The 23,249-nt window shown below is 50.3% G+C and overlaps 1 protein-coding gene across 1 annotated transcript in view; it reads left to right on the forward strand.

Annotated features, from left to right (window-relative positions):
• Nucleotides 1-20,057, forward strand: part of LOC131571583 (serine/threonine-protein kinase Pak-like) — a 74,542-nt gene extending 54,485 nt beyond the window's left edge. The window contains exons 3-10 of the mRNA XM_058824361.1: nucleotides 10,578-10,712; nucleotides 10,991-11,323; nucleotides 14,195-14,307; nucleotides 14,939-15,056; nucleotides 15,906-16,005; nucleotides 16,451-16,647; nucleotides 18,469-18,606; nucleotides 19,965-20,057. Of these exons, the coding sequence (XP_058680344.1) occupies nucleotides 10,578-10,712; nucleotides 10,991-11,323; nucleotides 14,195-14,307; nucleotides 14,939-15,056; nucleotides 15,906-16,005; nucleotides 16,451-16,647; nucleotides 18,469-18,606; nucleotides 19,965-20,057 (1,227 nt within the window). The remainder of the gene's footprint in view (nucleotides 1-10,577; nucleotides 10,713-10,990; nucleotides 11,324-14,194; nucleotides 14,308-14,938; nucleotides 15,057-15,905; nucleotides 16,006-16,450; nucleotides 16,648-18,468; nucleotides 18,607-19,964) is intronic.
• Nucleotides 20,058-23,249: the final 3,192 nt, after the last annotated feature.

Raw genomic sequence — 23,249 nt, forward strand, 5'->3', positions numbered from 1 at the left:
CTTGGGATTTCCTCCAGCCAGCGACCACAGAACTTGGCCCTTGAGCTGTCATGTTGGGGCAGCAAAGGGCTGGTGCCTCTGGGAGAGCATCTGGCTGCTTGGCTCAGGGAAGCTCTATCTCTTGGCTTCTGCAGTGCTATGGCCAAGGGCAAAGGCGGTAATGCTGGAGGTGCCAGGCCTTGTTTTGTTGGTTTTCCTTTTTTGGAAAGGTATGTTTGGCTTGGGAAAGCGGTCTGCACTTTCCTTGAGTGGTTCTTCACTTGTACAGTCTCTTTTGGACCAGCTGTCTTTTGGCTTTTGATAAGCTGCAAGGGGAGGATTGTGTGGTCCATACAGCTGTGGGGGCCATTCCAGACCGTGTGGCCAAAGAAACAAAGTGCGGAGTTGCGAAGCCTTCTTGCGAGGCAAAAATCAGAAGCGGCCAGTTTCTTCTGATGCATATTTTGGTGCAGTCTGCAGCTTTGGCAAGTTCCTTGGAGCTTCGAGTGGGGGTGAATCTCCAAGTGCTTGACTGCTGTGTTGTGTTGCTCGGAAGAGGAAGGCCATCTTGCAATGGGGCCTGCTTTATCTGGAGTGAAATGGGCACCTTTGTGGCTGAGGATCTGCGTGGCCCAAAAGGAGCCAGGGGTGCTGGCGGTTTTGAGCAGCTGAAGATGCGGCAGCATGTGGCCAGGGGGCCAAGAAGGCCAAGGGCATGGTGGCTGTGCCAGCAGCAGTGGGGCAGCAGGAGCAGGGCAGTGAGCGTGGCCCTGTGCTGGGCAGCGCTGCAGCCACAGCTGGAGTGCTGTGTGCACTTGTGGGCCCTGGGGAGCAGAAAGTCATGGAGGGGCTGCAGCGTGTGCACAGAAGGACAGGGCAGCTGGGCAAGGGGGTGCAGCACAAGGCCAGGGAATAGGTGCTGAGCGAGCTTTAGCCTCGACAGTGGGAGGCTCTTGAGGCACCTTCCGAGAGACTTTCATCAATCCCTGCGTGACAGTGCTCAGCACAAGGGTTGTTTCACCACCAAACATGCCCCCCTTGCATCCAAAGCCTTTACACAATGGAGTGGCTGATGCTTCCATCTTGTGGCTTGTTGGCTTGTTGTTTTGTTAGGAAGAGAAGGCCTGTTCATTTTCCTCTTTTTCCAGCAAGCAAAGATGCTTCTGCACAACGTTTTCTGCCATTTTGCAGCCCTGGATGGGATTGTGATCCAGTTTGAGTTTTCTACGTCTGCAGCAGCAGTAGCAATGGCATTGCTGTCACCTTCCTACTTTTCCATTTCAGTGCTTAAAACAACCTTGATGGCTGATAGCAGCCAGGGAGGAAAATCAGCTTCATATCCATCTAGAGTGCTGTTGATTTGGCCCATTTTAATTTGGTGGCTGTGACTTAGAACCCCTCTGTCACTATGAAATATTTTGATTTTTCCTTCGAAGATGTGGGGGTAGATGTGTAAAGAAATGAGGTTCTACATGATAGGAAATGGCCTCTCCCTCACGCTCCTCTATTCTCACAGATGACAGAACCAAGAGCCGTCTCTCCCCTGGCTCCCGCTGCTCCTGGAGAAGAAGCCAAAGTGGAGCAAATTGAGGTGGATGAGCACCAGCCTCCATCAGTGCTCACACCAGGGCCTGGATATTCTGAAGCTGTAAGTGCCAGTTGTGTGTGGTGCTGTCTTTAGTGCAAGGCAGAGCTGCAAGATTTGGAGCAGCCAGCACTTTGCTGTTGCAGGCTGAGGATGCTGGGTGCTGGAGTCCTGCCAGGAGCTTGGGATTTCCTCCAGCCAGCGACCACAGAACTTGGCCCTTGAGCTGTCATGTTGGGGCAGCAAAGGGCTGGTGCCTCTGGGAGAGCATCTGGCTGCTTGGCTCAGGGAAGCTCTATCTCTTGGCTTCTGCAGTGCTATGGCCAAGGGCAAAGGTGGTAATGCTGGAGGTGCCAGGCCTTGTTTTGTTGGTTTTCCTTTTTTGGAAAGGTATGTTTGGCTTGGGAAAGCGGTCTGCACTTTCCTTGAGTGGTTCTTCACTTGTACAGTCTCTTTTGGACCAGCTGTCTTTTGGCTTTTGATAAGCTGCAAGGGGAGGATTGTGTGGTCCATGCAGCTGTGGGGGCCATTCCTGTCCCATGTGGCCAAAGAAACAAAGTGCGGAGTTGCGAAGCCTTCTTGCGAGGCAAAAATCAGAAGCGGCCAGTTTCTTCTGATGCATATTTTGGTGCAGTCTGCAGCTTTGGCAAGTTCCTTGGAGCTTCGAGTGGGGGTGAATCTCCAAGTGCTTGACTGCTGTGTTGTGTTGAAGAGGAAGGCCATCTTGCAATGGGGCCTGCTTTATCAGGAGTGAAATGGGCACCTTTGTGGCTGAGGATCTGCGTGGCCCAAAAGGAGCCAGGGGTGCTGGCGGTTTTGAGCAGCTGAAGATGCGGCAGCGTGTGGCCAGGGGGCCAAGAAGGCCAAGGGCATGGTGGCTGTGCCAGCAGCAGTGGGGCAGCAGGAGCAGGGCATTGAGCGTGGCCCTGTGCTGGGCAGTGCTGCGGCCACAGCTGGAGTGCTGTGTGCACTTGTCGGCCCTGGGGAGCAGAAAGTCATGGAGGAGCTGCAGCGTGTGCACAGAAGGATAGGGCAGCTGGGTAAGGGGGTGCAGCACAAGGCCAGCGAGGAGGTGCTGAGTGAGCTTTTGCCTCGACAGTGGGAGGCTCTTGAGGGACCTTCCGACAGACTTTCATCAATCCCTGCATGACAGTGCTCAGCACAAGGGTTGTTTCACCACCAAACATGCCCTCACTGCATCCAAAGCCTTTACACAGTGGAGTGGCTGATGCTTCCATCTTGTGGCTTGTTGGCTTGTTGTTTTGTTAGGAAGAGAAGGCCTGTTCATTTTCCTCTTTTTCCAGCAAGCACAGATGCTTCTGCACAACGTTTTCTGCCATTTTGCAGCCCTGGATGGGATTGTGATCCAGTTTGAGTTTTCTACGTCTGCAGCAGCAGTAGCAATGGCATTGCTGTCGCTTTCCTACTTTTCCATTTCAGTGCTTTCAAGCACTAAAATTTCGGTTTTGCCAAAACAACCTTGCTTGCTGATAGCAGCCAGGGAGGAAAATCAGCTTCATATCCATCTAGAGTGCTGTTGATTTGGCCCATTTTAATTTGGTGGCTGTGACTTAGAACCCCTCTGTCACTATGAAATATTTTGATTTTTCCTTCGAAGATGTGGGGGTAGATGTGAAAAGAAATGAGGTTCTACATGATAGGAAACAGCCACTCCCTTACGCTCCTCTCTTCTCACAGATGACAGAACCAAGAGCCGTCTCTCCCCTGGCTCCCACTGCTCCAGGAGATGAAGCCAAAGTGGAACAAATTGAGGTGGATGAGCACCAGCCTCCATCAGTGCTCACACCAGGGCCTGGATATTCTGAAGCTGTAAGTGCCAGTTGTGTGTGGTGCTGTCTTTAGTGCAAGGCAGAGCTGCAAGATTTGGAGCCGCCAGCACTTTGCTGTTGCAGGCTGAGGATGCTGGGTGCTGGAGTCCTGCCAGGAGCTCGGGATTTCCTCCAGCCAGCAACCACAGATCCTGGCACTTGAGCTGTTATGTTGGGGCAGCAAAGGGCTGGTGCCTCTGGGAGAGCATCTGGCTGCTTGGCTCAGGGAAGCTCTATCTCTTGGCTTCTGCAGTGCTATGGCCAAGGGCAAAGGCGGTAATGCTGGAGGTGCCAGGCCTTGTTTTGTTGGTTTTCCTTTTTTGGAAAGGTATGTTTGGCTTGGGAAAGCGGTCTGCACTTTCCTTGAGTGGTTCTTCACTTGTACAGTCTCTTTTGGACCAGCTGTCTTTTGGCTTTTGATAAGCTGCAAGGGGAGGATTGTGTGGTCCATGCAGCTGTGGGGGCCATTCCTGTCCCATGTGGCCAAAGAAACAAAGTGCGGAGTTGCGAAGCCTTCTTGCGAGGCAAAAATCAGAAGCGGCCAGTTTCTTCTGATGCATATTTTGGTGCAGTCTGCAGCTTTGGCAAGTTCCTTGGAGCTTCGAGTGGGGGTGAATCTCCAAGTGCTTGACTGCTGTGTTGTCTTGCTCGGAAGAGGAAGGCCATCTTGCAATGGGGCCTGCTTTATCTGGAGTGAAATGGGCACCTTTGTGGCTGAGGAGCTGTGTGGACCAAAATGAGCCAGGGGTGCTGGCGGTTTTGAGCAGCTGAAGATACGGCAGCGTGTGGCCAGGGGGCCAAGAAGGCCAAGGGCATGGTGGCTGTGCCAGCAGCAGTGGGGCAGCAGGAGCAGGGCAGTGAGTGTGGCCCTGTGCTGGGCAGCGCTGCGGCCACAGCTGGAGTGCTGTGTGCACTTGTGGGCCCTGGGGAGCAGAAAGTCATGGAGGGGCTGCAGCGTGTGCACAGAAGGACAGGGCAGCTGGGCAAGGGGGTGCAGCACAAGGCCAGGGAATAGGTGCTGAGCGAGCTTTAGCCTCGACAGTGGGAGGCTCTTGAGGCACCTTCCGACAGACTTTCATCAATCCCTGCGTGACAGTGCTCAGCACAAGGGTTGTTTCACCACCAAACATGCCCTCACTGCATCCAAAGCCTTTACACAGTGGAGTGGCTGATGCTTCCATCTTGTGGCTTGTTGGCTTGTTGTTTTGTTAGGAAGAGAAGGCCTGTGCATTTTCCTCTTTTTCCAGCAAGCACAGATGCTTCTGCACAACGTTTTCTGCCATTTTGCAGCCCTGGATGGGATTGTGATCCAGTTTGAGTTTTCTACGTCTGCAGCAGCAGTAGCAATGGCATTGCTGTCACCTTCCTACTTTTCCATTTCAGTGCTTAAAACAACCTTGATGGCTGATAGCAGCCAGGGAGGAAAATCAGCTTCATATCCATCTAGAGTGCTGTTGATTTGGCCCATTTTAATTTGGTGGCTGTGACTTAGAACCCCTCTGTCACTATGAAATATTTTGATTTTTCCTTCGAAGATGTGGGGGTAGATGTGTAAAGAAATGAGGTTCTACATGATAGGAAATGGCCTCTCCCTCACGCTCCTCTATTCTCACAGATGACAGAACCAAGAGCCGTCTCTCCCCTGGCTCCCGCTGCTCCTGGAGAAGAAGCCAAAGTGGAGCAAATTGAGGTGGATGAGCACCAGCCTCCATCAGTGCTCACACCAGGGCCTGGATATTCTGAAGCTGTAAGTGCCAGTTGTGTGTGGTGCTGTCTTTAGTGCAAGGCAGAGCTGCAAGATTTGGAGCCGCCAGCACTTTGCTGTTGCAGGCTGAGGATGCTGGGTGCTGGAGTCCTGCCAGGAGCTCGGGATTTCCTCCAGCCAGCGACCACAGAACTTGGCTCTTGAGCTGTCATGTTGGGGCAGCAAAGGGCTGGTGCCTCTGGGAGAGCATCTGGCTGCTTGGCTGAGGGAAGCTCTATCTCTTGGCTTCTGCAGTGCTATGGCCAAGGGCAAAGGTGGTAATGCTGGAGGTGCCAGGCCTTGTTTTGTTGGTTTTCCTTTTTTGGAAAGGTATGTTTGGCTTGGGAAAGCGGTCTGCACTTTCCTTGAGTGGTTCTTCACTTGTACAGTCTCTTTTGGACCAGCTGTCTTTTGGCTTTTGATAAGCTGCAAGGGGAGGATTGTGTGGTCCATACAGCTGTGGGGGCCATTCCTGTCCCGTGTGGCCAAAGAAACAAAGTGCGGAGTTGCGAAGCCTTCTTGCGAGGCAAAAATCAGAAGCGGCCAGTTTCTTCTGATGCATATTTTGGTGCAGTCTGCAGCTTTGGCAAGTTCCTTGGAGCTTCGAGTGGGGGTGAATCTCCAAGTGCTTGACTGCTGTGTTGTGTTGCTCGGAAGAGGAAGGCCATCTTGCAATGGGGCCTGCTTTATCAGGAGTGAAATGGGCACCTTTGTGGCTGAGGATCTGCGTGGCCCAAAAGGAGCCAGGGGTGCTGGCGGTTTTGAGCAGCTGAAGATGTGGCAGCGTGTGGCCAGGGGGCCAAGAAGGCCAAGGGCATGGTGGCTGTGCCAGCAGCAGTGGGGCAGCAGGAGCAGGGCATTGAGCGTGGCCCTGTGCTGGGCAGCGCTGCGGCCACAGCTGGAGTGCTGTGTGCACTTGTGGGCCCTGGGGAGCAGAAAGTCATGGAGGGGCTGCAGCGTGTGCACAGAAGGACAGGGCAGCTGGGAAAGGGGGTGCAGCACAAGGCCAGGGAGGAGGTGCTGAGGGAGCTTTAGCCTCGACAGTTGGAGGCTCTTGAGGCACCTTCCGACAGACTTTCATCAATCCCTGCATGACAGTGCTCAGCACAAGGGTTGTTTCACCACCAAACATGCCCTCACTGCATCCAAAGCCTTTACACAGTGGAGTGGCTGATGCTTCCATCTTGTGGCTTGTTGGCTTGTTGTTTTGTTAGGAAGAGAAGGCCTGTGCATTTTCCTCTTTTTCCAGCAAGCACAGATGCTTCTGCACAACGTTTTCTGCCATTTTGCAGCCCTGGATGGGATTGTGATCCAGTTTGAGTTTTCTACGTCTGCAGCAGCAGTAGCAATGGCATTGCTGTCGCTTTCCTACTTTTCCATTTCAGTGCTTTCAAGCACTAAAATTTCGGTTTTGCCAAAACAACCTTGCTTGCTGATAGCAGCCAGGGAGGAAAATCAGCTTCATATCTATCTAGAGTGCTGTTGATTTGGCCCATTTTAATTTGGTGGCTGTGACTTAGAACCCCTCTGTCACTATGAAATATTTTGATTTTTCCTTCGAAGATGTGGGGGTAGATGAGAAAAGAAATGAGGTTCTACATGATAGGAAATGGCATCTCCCTCACGCTCCTCTCTTCTCACAGATGACAGAACCAAGAGCCGTCTCTCCCCTGGCTACCGCTGCTCCTGGAGAAGAAGCCAGCGAGGAGCAAATTGAGGAGGATGAGCACCAGCCTCCATCAGTGCTCACACCAGGGCCTGGATATTCTGAAGCTGTAAGTGCCAGTTGTGTGTGGTGCTGTCTTTAGTGCAAGGCTGAGCTGCAAAATTTGGAGCAGCCAGCACTTTGCTGTTGCAGGCTGAGGATGCTGGGTGCTGGAGTCCTGCCAGGAGCTTGGGATTTCCTCCAGCCAGCGACCACAGAACTTGGCCCTTGAGCTGTCATGTTGGGGCAGCAAAGGGCTGGTGCCTCTGGGAGAGCATCTGGCTGCTTGGCTGAGGGAAGCTCTATCTCTTGGCTTCTGCAGTGCTATGGCCAAGGGCAAAGGCGGTAATGCTGGAGGTGCCAGGCCTTGTTTTGTTGGTTTTCCTTTTTTGGAAAGGTATGTTTGGCTTGGGAAAGCGGTCTGCACTTTCCTTGAGTGGTTCTTCACTTGTACAGTCTCTTTTGGACCAGCTGTCTTTTGGCTTTTGATAAGCTGCAAGGGGAGGATTGTGTGGTCCATACAGCTGTGGGGGCCATTCCTGTCCCATGTGGCCAAAGAAACAAAGTGCGGAGTTGCGAAGCCTTCTTGCGAGGCAAAAATCAGAAGCGGCCAGTTTCTTCTGATGCATATTTTGGTGCAGTCTGCAGCTTTGGCAAGTTCCTTGGAGCTTCGAGTGGGGGTGAATCTCCAAGTGCTTGACTGCTGTGTTGTGTTGAAGAGGAAGGCCATCTTGCAATGGGGCCTGCTTTATCAGGAGTGAAATGGGCACCTTTGTGGCTGAGGATCTGCGTGGCCCAAAAGGAGCCAGGGGTGCTGGCGGTTTTGAGCAGCTGAAGATGCGGCAGCGTGTGGCCAGGGGGCCAAGAAGGCCAAGGGCATGGTGGCTGTGCCAGCAGCAGTGGGGCAGCAGGAGCAGGGCATTGAGCGTGGCCCTGTGCTGGGCAGTGCTGTGGCCACAGCTGGAGTGCTGTGTGCACTTGTCGGCCCTGGGGAGCAGAAAGTCATGGAGGAGCTGCAGCGTGTGCACAGAAGGATAGGGCAGCTGGGCAAGGGGGTGCAGCACAAGGCCAGGGAGGAGGTGCCGAGGGAGCTTTAGCCTCGACAGTGGGAGGCTCTTGAGGGACCTTCCGACAGACTTTCATCAATCCCTGCGTGACAGTGCTCAGCACAAGCGTTGTTTCACCACCAAACATGCCCTCACTGCATCCAAAGCCTTTACACAGTGGAGTGGCTGATGCTTCCATCTTGTGGCTTGTTGGCTTGTTGTTTTGTTAGGAAGAGAAGGCCTGTGCATTTTCCTCTTTTTCCAGCAAGCACAGATGCTTCTGCACAACGTTTTCTGCCATTTTGCAGCCCTGGATGGGATTGTGATCCAGTTTGAGTTTTCTACGTCTGCAGCAGCAGTAGCAATGGCATTGCTGTCGCTTTCCTACTTTTCCATTTCAGTGCTTTCAAGCACTAAAATTTCGGTTTTGCCAAAACAACCTTGCTTGCTGATAGCAGCCAGGGAGGAAAATCAGCTTCATATCCATCTAGAGTGCTGTTGATTTGGCCCATTTTAATTTGGTGGCTGTGACTTAGAACCCCTCTGTCACTATGAAATATTTTGATTTTTCCTTTCGAAGATGTGGGGGTAGATGTGAAAAGAAATGAGGTTCTACATGATAGGAAATGGCCTCTCCCTCACGCTCCTCTCTTCTCACAGATGACAGAACCAAGAGCCGTCTCTCCCCTGGCTCCCGCTGCTCCTGGAGAAGAAGCCAGCGAGGAGCAAATTGAGGAGGATGAGCACCAGCCTCCATCAGTGCTCACACCAGGGCTTGGATATTCTGAAGCTGTAAGTGCCAGTTGTGTGTGGTGCTGTCTTTAGTGCAAGGCTGAGCTGCAAAATTTGGAGCAGCCAGCACTTTGCTGTTGCAGGCTGAGGATGCTGGGTGCTGGAGTCCTGCCAGGAGCTCGGGATTTCCTCCAGTCAGCGACCACAGAACTTGGCCCTTGAGCTGTCATGTTGGGGCAGCAAAGGGCTGGTGCCTCTGGGAGAGCATCTGGCTTCAGCATGTGCACAGAAGGACAGGGGAGCTGGGTAAGGGGGTACAGCATAAGGCCATGGAAGAGCTGCTGAGGGAGTTTTAGCCAGGATCATGGAAGGCTCTTGAGTCACTTTCACGAAGCTTCCATCAATCCCTGCATGACAATGCTCAGCTGAATGGCTTTTCCAGTGCCAAATATTCCATCAGTTTATCCAAGGGCTTTAGAGACTTTTGTGGGTGACACTTCTGTCTTCTTGTTTGTTGGTTTTTTTTGAGGACTTGATCTGTTCATTTTCTCTTGTGTCAGGAATTAAGGTTTCTTTTCCTCTATATTTTGTGCCCTTTTCCAGGTGTCCCAGAAATTCTGCTTTACATGTATTTTGTAAGAAGTCACTTCTAGAAGATGCATTTGTTTTGCCTGGGAACACATAGGTTGGGATAGGGACCTTGGTGCAGAAGGAACTCTTCTGGTTTCCACCCAGCCAGTAGGACCTTGATTTAGCCTTCAGGCTAACACAGCCCCTGCCTTCTTGTAGCCCACGGAATCAGCGTGTGTTGTGTTTGGAAATTGAGTAGGGAATCAATGCCTTTGCATTCCAGCTGCTCCTCCGAGGTCACAGGAGCTGGGAGGGGCTGGGCTGCATTTCTGATTCCAGCCGCTTTAGCACCATCAGTGTGGTCGAGTCCAAGAGAAGAAGTTGCCCGAGCACGGATGCACAAAGAGTGCAATTCCCACTGCAGTGCTCTGAGTCTGATCCCTTTCCATAAGGACCTACAGATTCCCCAAGAGTGTGGTTTATTGAGCAACAGGAGATCAAGTTCAGGATTGCTCATGTTCGGGGCACTGGCTGCTGACTGTTGATGTGTGTAGCAACAGAGAGCAACAATAGAGAGAGATTTTAGAAATTTAGATGCATCTGTTTATCTATCTATCTATCTATCTATCTATCTATCTATCTATCTATCTACCTATCTATCTATGCACTGTAAAATTTACATATTGAACCACAGAATCACACAGAATCACAAAAATTCTAGGTTGGAAGAGACCATTCAGATCATCTAGTCCAAAGCAGTTGGAGAAGTAAAGTTCCACATGCTAAAGCACCTCTTTCAGGAGAGGATTAGAGAACACATTTCATTGACTGATTCTGAGAAGAGAGGGATGTTTTCTCCTCCAGATATGGTGGTTCTTTCCCCTCAGAGCTGTTTTCCTCCTCCAGTCTCTTCTTCCCTGAAGCCCCCAGTTAATTCTCTTGATTTTCTGCCTGTCCTAGAGAGGTGGAAGAATTCCATGTTTTAGGGGGCAAAGAGAACTCCAAAATTGTCTCTCACAAAGAGGGAGCTCAACCAGGAAGCCACCTGCAGAGCCAGGATGGAGCTGTGGGACAGAGCAGGGTGTCAGTCACTACTGAAAGACAAACAAAACATGGCAGAAGCAGAGGGAGGCCCTCACCACACCCTTGAGAAATGCCACACCTTCCCTGTCAGCTGCCTGAGAGGCTCTTGGAGCTTCTGTCCCAGATGGCCCCTGATTGTAGGGCCAGGGTCACTTTGGAATCTGTGCCTCCCCTCAAACAGAGAATGACCCAGCAGAGCAGCAGCACAGTGCTTTGGGAATGTGTGAGCCCAGCAGTCTTTGAGTCTTGGCCCACAAAGGTCATATGGGAAGCTGAAACCCATCTTCTCTTGCTTTCTGTGCAGGTGCTTCTAGAGAGAGAGCAGGAGCAGACTGCTTCATCAGAGATGCCATGCCAGACTCAGGGAGAGCTGTTCCCAGCCCGAGAGCAGGAAGAGCAGCTTGGGCAGCAGGTGGAAGAGCCACAGGAGAAAGGCCAGGTAAGCCAGACTGGCCAGGGGAAAGAGGGCAGGGCAGGAAGAAGGGCATAAACCACAGCCCTTGGGACTGAGGAGGCCAGGAATCCCACAGGCACTGGAAGCACAGAGCCTTGGAATCTGCAGAGATCAGCCCTGGGACAGGAGGTTTGCAATGGAAGCAGATGTGGGTAGGGAAGCAGAAAGAAGTGGTTGAATAAATGTGATTTTGAGGCTGCAAAAGGAAAAAAGCTGAGTCTGATGGCAGCTCCCAGTCACTTGCTCTGCATTTGTGTGTACAGAAGATCAAGGCAGAGCCACAAGCAGAGCTGCCCAAAGCTCAGAGTCCCATCATAGCAGTGAAGAGGAGGAACAAGGAAGACATGGGAAGAATTCAAGAGGACAATCTTGATCAGCAGAGGGGCGATCAACACAACCAGGTGAGTGAAAGAATGGCAGGCACTCCAGTCATGAAACATCCTCTCACTTGTTTTTTAGAGAACATGAAGGAACAGCTGAACGCTGAGCTTCTGCTAGCTCACACCAGAATCAAGGCATGGGAGAAGAGGCTTGAGGAAGACATGAAAATTATCAGAGAGACAGCTAATTGCCTCCCTCAGGCTCTAGAAAAGCAAGTGAGTGAAAGAGGGATGCAGCCACTGCAGTCACCAAACTGGTGGTTTCTTTCCTTCTTCCCTTCCCAGTGCAGAGCAGCAGGGAGTGGGGCCATGCCTCTGAGTGCCATCCTGCTGTGGTGTGTATCACAGCTGCTCTGATGGACACTTCCTGGGCCGCTGAATAGCCTTGTTTATTGAGGTGTTTTTACAGTGGAGCATGGTGACCCAGATGGAGGATTGAAACAAGCTGTCTGTCCCCCACTCCTGGCTGACAGGGACAAGCTGTAGTGTCTGACTTCTTTGTTCTGTTTGATTTGAGGTGCAAGTGCTGACATCTTACCAGGCAGCCTGCAAAGACTTCCAGCGAATGTCTGGCAATGAAGAGCCACAAGTTAGGAGTGAAGCACAGGTACCATCCCCACCAGAAGTGCTACAGGTTGAGCATGACCTTAAGATGATGCAGGAAAATAGGACACAGTGGGAGGAGGTAGAACTTTTGAACAAAGCTGCAAGTGTGTCTGTAGCCCTTGTAAGGAGAAAGGAATCCTTGAGAGGAAGTAGAATGGTGATTGTGGCAGTCATCTTTCTGAAAATCTATGAAAACCAAACACGAATCTGGCCATGAACCCGAGTAAAACTTGCCTTTGGTTTTGACCCATCCAGTTTGCGAAGGGGACATCAGAAAAAAACCATTGAAGAGCCCTGCATGTGGCTGACAGCACCTCCCTAAAGGCTCGCATTTCAATAGGGGATCTCAGGGTCATCTCTGCCAACCACCTTTCTGACATCAACTCATTTCTTGTCCCAGATCTACACAGGCTCTGTCACCAAACCTGCTGCAGCAGCAGCAGCATTGTCTAAGGGATCCTTTTCTCCCCAACCTGAGAAGTGGAGCCAGGGCAGTTTGTTCACCTCCCGTGCTGACCCAGCTGCTGCTCAGCAACAGGAGATCGAGGGTGACTCCCTGGAGCTGCTGAGTACGTCTGCTGTGTTTCTTGTCTGAGGGATAGTGCATTGTGTGCAGGTGACAGCATAACCATACCAAATGATTCTCCTGAGTTTCGTGTCATGGGGACATTTAGGGACATTTCTCCACAGAAATTGCTGTAGAAAATCAGTCTCTGTGCTGGCCACCTGTGCTGCAGAGCTGTCTGCCTGGTTGTTGTTGTTGTTACCCAGTGGACCACAAAGGGCTCAGAGCTCCAGGCACTGGGGCTGCCTTTTGTATCTCCTGGAAGCTGGGATCTCTGCTTTAAAGTCATCATCTTGCATTTTGTTCCACTCAGGGAGAATGGTGAACCAGGAACATCCCATGATGAAATACACCGAACTGGGACATATTGGCAGCGGGTGAGTTCAACCACAGTTACTTCTACATAACCACGGGCCAGGTGTTTTTCTGGTGGAATGTCTATCCAGCATGAAATCAGGCCAGCTGCAAAGATGTTCACACACTGGGGATAGATTGTCCCATCTATCAATGCTGCACAGAATTTGTGAGTGGGCTCAGAAGGCATTGTCAGAGACACTTCCATGCTGCCGAGGTCTTGCCTGCATCAAGGAACAGGACCTGGAAAATTTCCTTGTCACCCAGTTGTGGAATAGTTCTGTGTTAATTTCCTTAGCATTTTTCTATCTCTCTAAATCATACAGCCACACTAATAAAAGGGGAAGAATCTTGCTTGCCTGAAAGAGCAAACTACTCCCTGATAGCTGTGAGGTAACAGTTCCCAGGAACATTTCTTTCCAAGAGTTTGCTGAAGGAAATACTCTGAGGTTAGGATAGAAACTGCACAGTTTCTATCTGAAACTGTGATTTCAGTTTCTATTTCAGAAACTGAAATCCAAGATGAAAGAAGAAGCTGTCTTTAGGAGCTGAGGCAGTAAACTCCAGCACTTCAGGGACAGGCCCAGTGCCCATGCACTTGAGAGGAAAATGCATCATCTGCCTTCTGGCAGAGCCCTCCTGCATCTTGCAGGTTTTAGGCATTTTCAGCACAGATCTCCTGTGTGGGCTGGCTTTCAATGCAAGATCTAAATGGCTTCTCCTTTCTCTACTTCTCTTTTGTTTCTAGGAGTTTTGCAGATGTTTGCAGAGCACTTACCAATGCCACAGGGAGAGAGGTAAATGTCAACAGCCCCTGCAGACTCTGCTGCTCTTGAGGGGCTTTCCCCTCTGGTGTGAGCTGTGGCTGGAGCTTTGGCTAGAGCCGTGCTGAAAAGGAACAAGAAGCACAGACTGGTGCCAGCCTGCAAAATACATTTGGCACTTTGTCCTCCTCAGCTGCCGGAAGGAAGGCACGCAGGGCAGCGCTTCCTTTCAGACAAGGACGCGCTCACTCGCTCTCCATTGCTAAAACAAAGGTGGTGCCTTAGAGCACCTCCCTGCTCTTTGGGGCTACAGCTTCAGAGTCCTGAATTCTCAATTCTGGCTGCCAGCAAATCCATCGGAAAGTTACTGCTAGTTCCCTGGCCACCTGCAGTGCTGCACTTGGCAACTGCACATAGGGAGAGATCTGCAAGTGCCCTAAAAGCCCTAAGCCCAGCCCATAGCCCAAGATGGATCCACAGAGTATTAAGGCATGGATTAATTCTTCTGATTCCTAGAAAGAGCAGCAGAGAGTGTGGTCAGAGGTTTTGGCTGGTAGCTGAGACACCACTGTTACCAAGTGGACAAGACAAAATGTCGGTGACCCCACGTGTCCTGTAACTGGCTCCCAAGGGAGCAGAGAAATGGGCTGTTGGAATATCAGTTCCTAATTACTGCAGTGCCTAATCACAAGGCAGTTTGGCACAGCTCAGCTGTGTCATTGCAAAATCACTTGCTCCATTGTATTGTAGTCTTGTGCCACCAATTACTTAAGTTACTGATTTTCAATGTCGTTTTAGGTGGCCATAAAGAAAATAGATCTTCAAGGACTGAGGAAGAAGGAACTAAAAGTCAATGAACTCATGGTCATGAAAATGAATAGGAATCTCAACCTTGTCAAGTATTTAGACAGGTGAGTTGTTGTGAATGTTTGTTTACATTTTGCAAACATGCAAGGTAAAATCCCACTTTGGTCACTGGCAATAAATAGAGCTGTAATTATAGGTAATTATATTTGCTCTTTTCATCTCCAGTGGATAGGAAGAGAGTGCATCTTGTCTGCATGAGTCTTCCCTGACACACATAGTTTGAAAATTATTCAGAAACCTGCATCAGTCATATCTTACTAAATCAATAGCCTGTAGGTTCACAGCCACAACTTTGTTTTGGGGCTTGATTTTATTCAAGTGTCTTTTTACATCCGGGTGAAATAACATGGATTTTTCTTGGATTGTTTCCACTCTTTGCCATTGCTGTCCATGCCAGGAAGACTAGGTGCTTATTTACAGAAACACCATGCCTGACAGGTTTTTTATCTCTTACTCAACTGCATTTTTCACTTGCTGGCTATTTAAGATATCTCTTTTTTTAGAACTGTGCCTTTCTCCTTGAGACTGCACAGGTGGAAAACAATGCACAGCTGAAAGGGAATGTCTATTCCTTTGATTCTGTCCTTGTCACAAAGGAACTTGGAAACAGGAATCAGTCAAGAAAACAACCCAGCCAAGCATGTTCACCTCCATGCCCTTGTTTCCTTCTTTCAGCTACCTTGTGGGTGAGGAACTCTGGCTGGTGCTGGAGTACATGGATGGAGGTGCCCTGAGCGATATCATCAGCACGACCTCCCTGTGTGAAGATGAGGCAGCAGCCATCAGTCGGGAGGTCAGCAATCCCATCTGTGTTTCCAAGGGCTTGGGCAGGATTGTCTGGGAAACAGGGGCTCAGACCTGCAGTGATTTCCTGTGCCAAGCTTTGGTTCTGTGTTGCTGGTGTGCTATGGGTAAGTAAAAGCATCTCAAGTGCAAGGCCTGCCAGTGCCCCTGCACTCCCTGTACTCAGTGCCAGTACTCTTCTCTCCTGCTGTTGTATTCTCGCTCGGGCTCATGTATTTGTATTTGCTGTTCTCCACCTTGCCTCTCTAAATGTTTGCCTGGAGTCTGTCTTCACTGCATTCCTTGCCTGTGAAAGCAGAGGTGCTGGTGGCAGGATTTGAAATGATCAGCAAACAAAAAAAGACTCATTTCCCACAGTCCTCAGCGGAAAAGGATCATAGTGCAGCCAAAATGCTCTTTGCTTCAGGAAGGTGACTGATGTGATACTTCCAAGCCTGTGCTGAGGCCAGCAAGGAAATCTTTGTCATGCAGCCTCCCACCCAAAAAAGATCTGCTTCACACCAAAGGGAGGACTTTTCCTTTCTTGACAAAAACCCTCCTTTGTCCTCTGCATGGAAAAAGCACATCCACGGCAGCAGCAGTCATCCTGGCTGGTTTGCAGGGGACAGTCTGCAACAGCAGGTGTTGTTGCTCTCTCAAAAGCTGACATGCCATTCCTCAGAAAGGTCCTCCTCTGCAAGTGTTGGAGCAGCAAGCTCTTCCTCTCAGTGGCCATTACTGTTCTGCCATTACTGCCCATTCCCCTGCAGAGGGAATCTTTTAGATTCTTTGTTTTCTGTCTTGTGGGATGAAATCACATCACTCACTTTTGCTCTCCTCTTTATGTTTTCCCTCTCAGTGCCTGCAAGGACTAGATTTTCTGCACTCGAACCACATCATTCACCAAGATGTGAAGAGCAGAAACATCCTTCTCAGAACCGACGGTTCTGTCAAGCTGGGTCAGTGTATTCTTGGTCAGGAGCAGCATTCCAGGGATGTGGGTGTGGGGCTGCTTGGAGTGACAGCCAGTTCCCCAAAAATTGTGCTGATGGCAGTGCAGGGACTCCTGCTGTGAGCTGAAGGCACAGTTGCAACGTGCACAGAGGTATAAGGAACCACAAGCAGTCAAGAGTGGCCTTGCTCTGTGTGTGTCCCTTCCAGACAGAGGGAGCTACAATCTAAAGCTTCAGGGGAATAAAGTCCACTGCTGTTAGCAGCGTTGAGAAACCTGGGATTTTTTGGAAGTGGCCGATTACATACTCCCTTGGCTAAAGCCCCAAAGAAATTGAGCGTGGACAGTTCTCCAAGAGATTCAACAGCACATTCTTAGCCTGAGAGTGGGGAATTCTTTTGCTTGGTTTCCTAATTGGAGCTGGCTTTCATGGGTTGTTGTTTTCTCCACAGCTGACTTTGGCCTCTTTGCTCAGCTCAGCCCTGAGCAGAGCAGACGGAGCTCTGTGGCCGGCGCTGCTGGGTGGCTGGCGCCTGAAGTGGTGACAGGCCAACCATATGGCCCCAAAGTGGACATATGGTCTTTGGGAATCGTAGGCATCGAAATGGTGGAACGAGAAGTTCCTTACTGGAATGCAACTCCTGTCTTGGTAAGGTGCAAATACTCACTGATCCCAGTCTTTCTCACCTGTCCCATGTTCTGTGTGCCATTAGACAAAATCCCATCGCCATCTGCTGGCACCACTTCCACCAAGGTCCCCTTCTAAAAATGTCCCTGCAGCACAGCAGCATCTGCTGTAGCTTTGGTTGCATCAGAAGGGGAAGTGGCAGTTCAGAAATCTAACCAGTTCAGAAACCTAACCAGTTCAGAAACCTGCCATTTTGGCCTCCAGCCATGCCTGACATTTCTCATTTGCTTTTTGAACCCTGTTGGTGCTCTGTCTCTTAAGGACAGGAAGTTTTCAGTGCAATGGTTGGATGTGTGATAAATATCCTTTGAAATGGACATTGAGTCTTCCCAGCTTTAGTGTTAAAAAAAAAAAAAAAACAAAAAAAGAAAAAAAAAAGAAACAACCAAAAAAGCAATGCCCAAGTAGTTCTGCTTTCTTTTTCCTTTTTGAACCACAGCACATCATATTTCCTCTATACTGTAGCATCTTTTCCAAATCCTGTGGGTCTTACAAGCTTATCATGTGTGTGGGCCTGGATAAGCTTAGGATGTGTTTTTCTCCGACTGCAGTTAGAATTGTATGCCAAACTCTTGGCTGTTTCTTGGTACTTTAACAAGTTGATGAGCTTGCAGGTAGGTGCCTGGGCTGGGATCCAACATGGGCAGTTGACACCAGTGCTGTGTTCCTTTACCACAGGAGCAGGGCCATCCCTGGCCTGCACAGTTCTAATGACAGTGAGGACTCCAGCTCCCCACCATGGCCAGTGGCTGAGCACAGCTGCAGAGGGACAGGATAAAACCCCCTTTGTGACCTCTGGTGGTGTGAGAAAAGGAAAGAAAGCTGCCACAATTATTTCTACCCAAGGGAGTGTGTTTGCATTTTGAGACTTGCAAATTTTCCTCTGGGTTGAAGAGAATAATAACAAAGCCTCTTTGGTCACCATCTCTTTCAGTGCCACCAGCACAGAGCTGTTAGCATTGTGATGGGCATTTTTATGGAGACCAGGCCGCAGCCTGGGGTCATGGAGATCCTGCCAAACCTCCCATTTCTTACCCGACACTTTCTGCTAATGGGCACACCTTTAATGCATTGACTTGAGCATCCAAATGAGCAGAGGATGACCATAGGGATGACAGTCCTTCTTCTGATTTGACCATGAAAGAGTTTCCTTTTGCCACATAAAGAAGCTGAAACTTGGAGCTGAGAGACAGAGCTGCAGGTGGCACCTGTGTGCTCAAACATTTTCATCACAATATATTTGTGCATGCATCTTAAAGTGTCTGTGTTGAATATGAGATTCTAAATGTTTGTTTCATTTCCTGAGGAATACCTGGTGGATTTCCTTTCTTTCCTTCCAATTCCCATTGTTTTCAAGAACAAAGCAAAAAGCTTGATGAGTTTTGTTTTATGGCAGCTGTGCTTAAGGGCCCAAGAAGCACTGCAGAGATACTTTTCACATACTAATCCTTGGATATAGTAGAGTCAGTATAGAAAGTCTCTCTTCCAAAAAGCCTCTCAAGCTAGTATGAATGCTCAGGGAAGGAAATGTGCTTTTGCTGATGTAGTTCCCACTAACTAGGTCAGTCAGTGAAATCAGCTGCCAAGGAAACATCAGTGGGATAGTGGAAAAGCTGTGGCTGCATTGGAGTTTGGGTTTTTGGTTGGTAAAGGAAAATCACCTCTGGGTCTCTGCCAGGGCAGAAACTGCTACTGCAGAGTGGAGCTTAACCAATGGAATCCGGGAGAGCAGTTACAGATGGGAAAGAAGCAGGTGGAGCCTAGTGTTTCCTTTTTCTGCAGACTAAGATCATGATAGCCAAGGGAGAGTCACCACGGCTGCGGCAGCCAAACCGATTCTCGCCTTGCCTGCGTGACTTCCTGAGATGCTGCCTGCAGAGAGACAAGGAGCAGCGCTGGTCTGCCAGGGAGCTCCTGCAGGTAAAATGTGAAAGGGCTGCAGGTGAAACAGGTTCTGAGGCATGGGCTCCTCCTCCACTCAAGTCCAAGGCATCACATGAGTCCCCTTCCTCATCACCTCCAATCTTGCAGCTCTTCAAATGAAAATGGTGAGGAATCCTAGACTGGGCTGGGCATGCAGGGCCCTGTAAATGTCCTCTGGTGCAAGTGTCCTGCAATGAGCGGGGACTTCTTCAAAGAGATCAGGTTGCTCAGAGTCCCTTCCCACCTGCCCTGGAATGGTTGCAGGGATGGGGCACCTACAAGCTCTTGGGGCAACATGTTCCAGGGTGGCATCATGCTCCAAGTAAAAAAGTTCTGATTAGACCTACTCTGATTAGATCCCCATTTTTAAAAATATTCACCCACATCCTATTGTAACTGGCCCTGTAAAAAAAGATGTCCCCCACTTTCTTCAAAGCCACTCTGAAGTCTTGGAAAGTGGCAATAAAGTCTCCCTGGGGCCTGTTCTTCACAAAACTGAATAACTCTACCTCTCTCCGCATTTCCTGAGTCAGAGAGCTCCTCTGACTGTTTCTGTCACCCTCTTTTGTCATTTGGTGGGGTGCTCAGTTTTATCTAATGGCAAAAGAATTGAAGTAGAGCAATGCAGGGTACAGAGACATGAAATGGTGGTGCAGGAACCCAAGGAAGCCAGTCCCAGCCTAGGGGTCAGAGATTTGGCTGTTGGCAGGAGGGGTCGTGGGGTGCTCACTGTGAGCCTCTGAGGGGCCCTGGTTTGTGCCCCCCAGCCCACCCTTAGAGGTTTCTGCCACGCAAACAGGGACAGCTGGGAGGGACTTGTACCAGCCCCATCTGCTGCCTGGCACGCTCAAGCAGACAGGAACTGTGCCAGGGTTAGTGCCAGGTTGTGTGGCAGAGAGGGAACTGCAGGGCCCAGTGCCACTGGGCTGGCCCTGCTGGGAAGGAAGGTGCCATCCAGCACACAAGGGGCAGGGCATGGAAAGGTAGACACTGCTCTGTCTCCCTGTGGAAATCAACACAGTGCCTGTCTTGCATAGGCAGGCACCTATGTGAGTCATTGGAGTTTCCTGAAAGGAAGAATTCCCAGGGACAGAAAGCACCATTTCTAGAGCACTGGCAGGGCAAAAATCCCAACAAGATAAATAAACCAGAATCAATGGATGAATGGGATTCTGCGCCAGGTTTGCCTGCGATGGCAAGGTCCTGCACATGACTATTGGGGGAGGATGTGATCCCATTGCTCCTCTTTCTGGGTCTTTCTGGAACTAGAGGAATCCTGATTGAGTCTGTAAAGCACTGAGCTTGAAAAGTGATGGTTCACTGTTCTTTGTGACATTTTTTTTTCCTGTGGACAGCATCCATTTGTACGTTCAGCCAAGCCAGCATCCACATTGGCACCACTCATCAACTCTCTAATGAAGAAGAAGAAGAAGGAGACAAGAATGTAAAAATCAAGATGTTATTTCCCTAAGTACATTGGAGAAGGATTGTAAAGTAGGACTCTAGAGTAGGATTGTTGAGTAGTTTCGTAGTATAGGTTTATAGAGTAGGATTGTTATTAAATAAAGTATCTGAAACATCAACTCATTTGGAAGATTCCCCTCCTTCTGACCCCTTCAGAAAGTTCAGCATTTTCTTCTAAATTGCCAGTGGTTTTTTATTGGTGCTAAGATATGTTTATGGCTTCCTTGGTATGGTTTGCAAGTGGAGAAGGTTCTTCTTCATTCATCCTCTCCAGACCACACTGCCTTTGGAATACGGCCCACTGGCCCGTTTTGTGTAGGTGCTAGGTGCTAGGTGCTCTACTTGAGGCAATGGCATTTTCAAGCAAAAGAAAAAGAAGAATGGGGCAGCCCAAAACATCCTGTGCAGATGCAGGCCTTCAGCTGTGACTGGAGAGCATTGGGTCTCCTGCCACTTGGATTTGTATCCCGAAATGCAATCTCTTTGGCTGGAGCAGAGCCTTGCTCCAGGGAGAAAGCAGAAAGGTCAGAGAGGGTGCTCGGGAAGGTCTCCTGTGGTGCAGAGCTGTCAGCGCCTGTGAGGTGAGAGCGGGCCCAGCCTTGGCTGGGGTGGAGCCCCAGCAGAGCCCCGGCAGAGGCCGGAGCAGGCTGAGCCCCGGCAGAGGCAGGCTGGAAGGAGGCCCTTGGAGCTGCAAGAGGCAGCAGCCGGGCCCTGGGTGCCTGTTCCTGGCAGCGGGCGAATCCTCCGCTCTCAGAGCCCAGGTGGCAGCTGGCTGCTGCCGAGGGGAAGCGCAGCCGTGCTGGGCACAGCCCAGCCTGGAGGCATTGGCCGTCTGGAGTGTGCCCAGGAGCAGAGAAAGATCAAGGGCAGCCGAGGGTTGCTGGGCTGCCTGAGGATTCCTCCTCTTCTGCCGGCTGCCCTGCAACTCCTGGCAAAGGTCAGCAGTGTGTGCAGCACTCTGGGCACCGGGGCAGGGAGCCGGGCTGCTGGCAGGCTGGAGCACAGGGCAGCCTCCTTCAGGCCCGGCTCTTGTGCCAGGGGAAGCGAGGCCAGCGTGAGGCAGGGACAGCTTGGCAGGGCACATCTGCAGGAGCCAGCGCCTCACGCAGCTCTGGGAGGAAGCGCCCGCAATCCTGCAGTTCTGCACTGAGCCCGAGCAAAGGTGTGAGATGCAGAGTGTTTGGCAGGAATATTCAGGCCCACCAGGCCAGCCTGCTTTGTGCTCTCTGGCCCACAGCAAGCGCTGTGCAATGCAGCTCTGAGCTGCTGGGAGAGAGGTGTTAGAAATAAACAAACTCCTAGATACATTTAAATGGAGACAAAGTCATTAAAGCAAAAGAGAACCTTCTTCTTAGTAAGGATTCAACTGAGCCATCTGTGTATCTCCCTTTCCTGAGAGCTGAACATACACACACACACACACCCCCCAAGATAATGCTGCTTTTTATTGCTTTTCCTAGCCCTGGGCCATCCCTGTCCCTTTCCCTTTGGCTGGGTACTAGGGAACTTCTATTCTCTCCTGACAGCCTTTTTTTTCTGTCCCCTCTCCTCCTACATCTCTTTTGGTCTGGTGTTCAACACCTCTTCTTTTTCCAGCTCACAGCAACACCCACCAAATTAGCTTGAACAAATGCAAACCATAACTAACACTACCTAGCACCAACAACTTTCATTCTTTTTTCTAATAACTTTTTGGCTGCAGCGAAATATTACCTCCTATCTCCCAGAGGGAATGAGGGATGAGCCTGAGGCTTCTGCTTGGGTAGTTAACTGATTTGGAAAGGAGCAGAAGGGTTTCAGAAGGCAGTTTGTGTTTTCTTCATTAATTTCTGAAGGAAAAAGGCAATGCAGCTTCACTCAGCAAAAGCATTTGTGAGGTGCACTGATGAAATGCTTATGAGCAATTCCCAGAGAAAGAAGGTGTTGAGAACAAGTCGAATTGGAACAAATGCTGAATTCCTTTAGCTGTAGCAGGCAGTGATGAGCCCTCTATTCCCCCAGTGCAGTGATTAATGCGTGCAAATGGCCGTCTTAGCCTTGAGAACAAAGAGAGCAGTCCTGCTAAGAAGGTTTCTGTCCTTTGGTTTGCGCCGCAGCAGGCTCTTGGTGGCCTGGCAGGCAAAGCGTGTCGCGGGCCGCGCCCAGGTGGCGGTGGCTGCGTGGGCTCCTGTGGCCCTGGCCCTCGCAGTTTCGGCCGTGGGGCCTCCCCTGGCACCGGTCCCGGGGCTGCTCCCGGCACAGGCAGCGGGGCCGTTCCCTCTCCTGCCCCCAGGGCCGCTCCCGGCTTTGGCCGCAGCTGCTGGCGGCGCTGCGATGAGCCCCGGCAGCAGGGCCCGGCGGCCCTGATGGGAAAGAGCCCCCGACCCCGCCGGGAAGGAGCTCAGCTGTCCCCGCAGCCCCCCGCGGAAGGCAGGAAGAAAGAAAGAGCTTCCGGCACCTTTTTTCCTCTCTTAAATATGTTGTCCCAGAGGCGTCACCAGCTTTTCTAAGTGGCTCAGCAGTGGGCCTATTTTCAGAGCCAGTCAGTGATTGGTTTGGCCTGCACGGAGAAAGCTTGTAGCAGCTCCTCAGAGAAATGTCACTTTGCTGGCTGCCCTCTTTCCTCCTCTCCAAAAATTAAGCCATGCAAAACGAACAAAACCAGCCAGTGGTGGTCCTGGGGCGGGGGAACCCGGACACTCAGAGAAAACTTGAAAAACTTGTGTGGAGCCATTCAAAATCTCACATGGCTTCATATCCAGACACACAGCTAAAGCCCAGCTATTCCTCTATTCTTTTTCTTTTTAACTGAGAAAGGAAGTCACAGGTGATGGGGTCTCTATTCCACATCTATTGGAATAGATAGCTATCTCTTTAAAATGCTGCAGTACTTAAGATTGTCAAATCAGCACTGGTGTGAGCATTCATTTTGCAAAACTCCATTTTGAGTAACAGTTGTAGACTAAAGCAATAACATATCTCTGTATAAATTAAATCCTATTTTAGGGAAATGAGTAGCCTAGGGGTTTTGTACAAAAGAAACCAACCAAGCATTGTTGAAATTAAAGATGTTACTGCTACTTCTGCTGTCTGAAATGCCTTTGAAATAAATTTAACAAGACCCTTTGAATGTATTTGCAGGTGTACAAGTCAAGTTCCAGAAAAATGAAATCGTGTCCAAGAAAATTATTTAAGAC

Source organism: Ammospiza caudacuta, chromosome Z (genome assembly GCF_027887145.1).
Source record: "Ammospiza caudacuta isolate bAmmCau1 chromosome Z, bAmmCau1.pri, whole genome shotgun sequence".
Lineage (NCBI taxonomy): Eukaryota > Metazoa > Chordata > Aves > Passeriformes > Passerellidae > Ammospiza > Ammospiza caudacuta.